We start from the raw sequence: 4684 nt of genomic DNA on the forward strand, positions 1-4684 counted from the left end.
ATAAGTAACCGCAATGTAACGGATCTTTTGTCTCATTTTTAATGCTATTTTTTATTTTATTTTTTATTATATTATTATTTCTTCTTTATAAATATTATTTTTTTATTTTTTTAAAATCTAATAACTATTAACTGAGTAAAAAATAAATATAATAGTTTCAAAAAAGTAATATATAATAAAAAATTAAAAAATATAGCAGAAAATTCATTAAAAAAATATCAACAATAAGGGGAAGAAGGTTATCACTTGACCAATAAAAGACAAATAACGTATTGGAACATCAATGGCCTTCTTCAACGTCACTAAACAGAAGCAAATAGTAACAATAGTAAATGCTGATATTGTTGGCATAGTTGGAAAGCAACGTACTGGCAGTGGCGGAGGGAGAGGGTGACTACCAAGGCGGTCGCCCTCCCCAACTTCCAACAACTTACATTTCTACCTATTAAAATTTATAGATTAATCTTGTCTATGCTAGTCAATCGTGTCACTTAATTTTGATTTGAATTTAAATTTTATTTTTTTTTGTGTATGTGACGTACATTTAAGGATGTTAGTATATATATTGTCAGTGTATATAAAATTAATATTTACATTTTTATAGAATGTGATTTTTATATAATGATTTTTCCTTCTCTTTAAACTTATCTTTGATTGATCTTTTATGGTTACTAGTGTCAGAGAAATGATTCCTTTTTTTTAAAAAATTATATGTAGTGTCATAATTTAGATGTAATTTAGGTATAATCTTCGTACTTGTTTTTCCCTTCATCCTAGAAATAATACTTCATCCCTTATTAATCAAGATAGGCTTGCAACTATTATCTTTATTATCCATTATCTTATTAATCAAAATAAAAAAGATTATTGAAAAATGTACTTGTGATGTAATCAAAAATATTTTTACAAATAAACCACTATCCAAACAAATTGAATCTTGTGTTTGGACAAATGAGTATTTTTTCATGGGAGTATTTTGGTCACCAAAAAAAAAGGGACAGAGTCCATTTCAATATTTTAGAGCCCAGTAAGTTTTATTTGTCAGCGCCGAACAGGGAAGGCAATAGGTTAAGCCCAATTCTTTCTCGAACTTCTAAGCCCACTCCAACAAACCCAAAAAACTAAACCCCTTCCCTTCTAATTTCTTAAGCCTCTTCTACCCACCGCTTTCTCCCGCTCCTCTCAATTCCGCCCCCGCCGCAGCCGCCACCTCGTCAGCCGTTACTACCTTGTTTAAGGTCTGTCAAATCCTTTGTAGCCTTTTTTTTTTTGGGTGCCCAGAAATTGTTTCTCTTTTGAGTCTATGTCGTTACTAGAAACAATCATAAAAGCTTCATCCGGCCTGGCTCGGCCGGATTATGAGTCAGAGTACCCTATAGTTCTGAACCCAGACCCCGTTTTCCTGAACCTTAAGCCTGAAAATGAGGACCCAATTGATAGAATACTAGTTAAAAAGGATGATGGTTGGCCGATTGCGCAAAATGATGCTGAAAGAATTGAATTAGGCCGAAATTTCTTCAAGAAGTTGAGAAGAAAGCTGAAGAATGCTAACAGTTTCACTAAAGATGAGTTTTTTGAGATGTTCAATCCATTTTTGGAGAAAAATGGGGAGATATTAGGAATTTCGGCTGAAATTGGAAGGCGGGAGGTAGGTTATAGTGTGAAATTGGTTGAAAAGGTGGGATATTTAATGGGGAGAGATGTGAGGGGCTTAATTTTGGAGGCTTGTATTGTTTTGGAGCTCTGGGATGTTTTGGAGAGTTTGATTGTTAATAAGCTTGTTCTGCATTCCTGTGTTTCTAATTTGGTTAATAATTTGATTGAAAAAAGGAGGTCTGATTTGATTGTGTTGTGCGTTAAGCACATCGGTGACATTCAGACTTACGAAATTATGTGTATTTTGAAGTATTTTTTGTGTCCCTCAAAGGAGGGGTATGAGAGTATGGTTAGTGTGAGGAAGGATTGGGAGAGTCAAGCATTGTTAGCTATTGAAAAGGTTAGTGATAAGAATCTTACTGGGAAGAAATTGAGTGTGGCAAGGGATGCTTCTTTGTTGATTATGGTGGCATATGATGGATTCTCGGTATCAGAATTGTGCTTGCATTATTTGCTAGCGTCAAAGAATGTTGATGATGTGATATTGGCATCTTGTATTAGTAAGTTGAATGGTTTGGAAATGATGAGTTTGATTCAGTATTTGAGCAAGTGGTTGAACAAGTATGAGAGGTTTCCTCAAGTGAGTCCCTGTCCAAAGGCATCTTCATTGTTGGGGCTGAAAGTTTGTGAATGGATTCCAAGTCTTCAAGACGTTGTCAGGTGTCTTGGTTTGGTTATAGATGAGCACTTTTCTTCTTTGGTTCTGCATCCCGAGTTTCATGAGGAGATGAGATCCTTAGGAGGACTGGCTAGTTCTTTAGCTGCAGAAGCAAGGCTCTGTGGTTCTCTGGCAAATTTGACTGAGAGGTTGAGAACAGATCATAGAGGTATTTATATAGAACTTGTAACTACATTAAAATCTACATATTTTTAGTCTTTATCTCAAGGTTGAGTCTGATTTTGATTTAAGCAAGTCTCTGCCGTGCAAAATGAAATGCTTATCCTTCCATTTCAAGTTCGGCCTCTTTGTTTCTGTCCTTTGGATGATTCATTTTAGGGATGGTTTTTTATACATGTAGAACTATTTCAATGATACTTGTATTACTGATAGCGGTAATAGCAATTTCATACGAGGCTTTCTTGAACTAAGAATATGCTACAATTATGGCTGTTACCTCTTTCTATATGGTTGAGGCAGGGAAATGGGGTTCTTGAGATATAATCAAACAAGTTGCTGTCAGTATAGTTCACTTGTTATCAACTAATTATCATCATGGGCCAAAGAAACCCTTTTTTTAATTAAGAAATGTTGTCGTGTTCAATTTGCAACAGGGTCGAACGGGGAATATATGGTTCATTTATGTGTGAGGCCATGCTTTTAGGTTTTTGCACATTGCAGTTTTAGATTGAATGGCACGCGGAAAAATTGACACCAAAGAGACCGAGGGAGAAATTGGGGTCTAATTATTACATACAAATACGTTTTTGATATTTCAAAACTGAAACATTTGTTACTTGTATGCTTGAGTGACTCCAACATCTCAACATTACGGTTTATGTTAAATCCGTATAATGCATGATGAACCATTGTAGTTTGCATATTGAAGAAAAATTTTGGGGCTTAAATAGAAAAATAGTGCCAGTGGCTGTTCTTTGAACCCGAGAAAATATGAGTTCAGTACTGACGAAATGTTTATAGAGTAAGGCAAAATTATGGTTTTCTTAACGCACTTTTAGCTTCCATATGACTCCTTTTAGAAGTGATGACTAGAAGCAGCAAGCTCTGAGGTCACCAAGAAAAAGTTTTCTGGCCACCTAAACAGGAAGCCTTGTGATTGCAATTGACATTGATATGAGAACTTACTATGAGGTCAAATAGAAAAAGTGCATACTGAATTTGGCACGCACTCAGTTATTGTGTTGATAGAGGAAAAACAGAAAAAGAAGTTGTCACTTCAGCAGAATAGACCTTAGTATTCTTCTCCACCTTCACATGACAACTTTTTGCTCTAGTATAGGATATAATCTTTATACTCTACTGTGGAATTTTTTTCTACTATGTATGGAAATTTTATGAGCTTTCTGTCTGCTGTTTTATCTCTCATGGTTACGACTACCAGATTTAGTGTATATGGCTGTATCATCATCCTTCAGTTAAGTTTTCCCATCGATTTTTGAAGTTTTGGGCAAGTCTCTATAGTATTTTGTTTTTTTAATATTGGTGGTTGTTTTGGTGATTGTCATGCATTTCAGCCTAAATCATGTCCATATGCAAATACAGTGTATGCCATTCGATCATCCCATTCTGTAAATATTGGTTAACTTTCTGCTTTTAAAGATTTGCCAAAACGAAAATTTCCAATTTTTAACTGAATTTTGTAATTTTAGCATATGTCATTTACATCCCAATGCATTTTCTGCAGGCTAAAAAACCGCAGAGGTGTGGAATTGGTTGGCAGATTGAGGGGTCATCTTGCTGCCATATAAGATCATTGTTGTAGCAGGTTGCGGGCCTATAGCATGTTGTAACTTGGGAGTGCAGAAGTTTGATTGAGCTGAACAGTGGACAAAAAGAATTCATGGATGTGCTCTGCTTCAACAATTGATTCAGAATGTTTCCAAGTCACAGGACTTGCAACTCTTTTTCCATTTTATGTATCTCTGACACCAAGAAACAGAAAATAGAAAACAACAAAACCTGAGTTTTTCATCAAATTATGGGCTGCACGCAAAAAACTAGAAATATTGGATTAAGGCGCTACTAAAATGAATTTATATGGAGGAGCAAACAAATGAAGTATTCAAGAACTCCATATGCCTATGGTAAAACTAAACTATAACAATTTATGATTCTTTTTGTTTTTGGTTTCCCCCTCCCTCCCTCTTGACTGCATGTTCAAAGATATACCAATTTAACAAAACTGTTGTTATACTATCTTAGACATTTTCTGAGTAATTTATATGCAAGCATCTCCTAGTGAAAACCTAGAAGTATGAAAAATGGCAATGCTTAATAAGTGAAACAAGAATGATACAACAATTTTGTTTGAAAAAGTGTAATCTGAATACAATCACGAGAGATGTTTGA

At 34.9% G+C, this 4684-nt stretch overlaps 1 protein-coding gene across 1 annotated transcript; it reads left to right on the top strand.

Annotated features, from left to right (window-relative positions):
* Positions 1 to 1165: 1165 nt before the first annotated feature.
* LOC113741324 (uncharacterized) lies at positions 1166 to 4311 on the top strand. The gene is made up of 2 exons (XM_027268836.2): positions 1166 to 2483; positions 4020 to 4311. Exons 1-2 carry the CDS (start codon positions 1304 to 1306, stop codon positions 4022 to 4024), a joined length of 1185 nt encoding a protein of 394 aa, XP_027124637.1. The 5' UTR covers positions 1166 to 1303; the 3' UTR covers positions 4025 to 4311.
* Positions 4312 to 4684: the final 373 nt, after the last annotated feature.

This window comes from Coffea arabica, chromosome 4e, assembly GCF_036785885.1.
Source record: "Coffea arabica cultivar ET-39 chromosome 4e, Coffea Arabica ET-39 HiFi, whole genome shotgun sequence".
Classification (NCBI taxonomy): Eukaryota; Viridiplantae; Streptophyta; class Magnoliopsida; order Gentianales; family Rubiaceae; genus Coffea; species Coffea arabica.

Excerpts from the sequence above, each read along its gene's own strand:
- LOC113741324 (XM_027268836.2), top strand. The coding sequence starts at position 1,304 with ATGTCGTTACTAGAAACAATCATAAAAGCTTCATCCGGCCTGGCTCGG.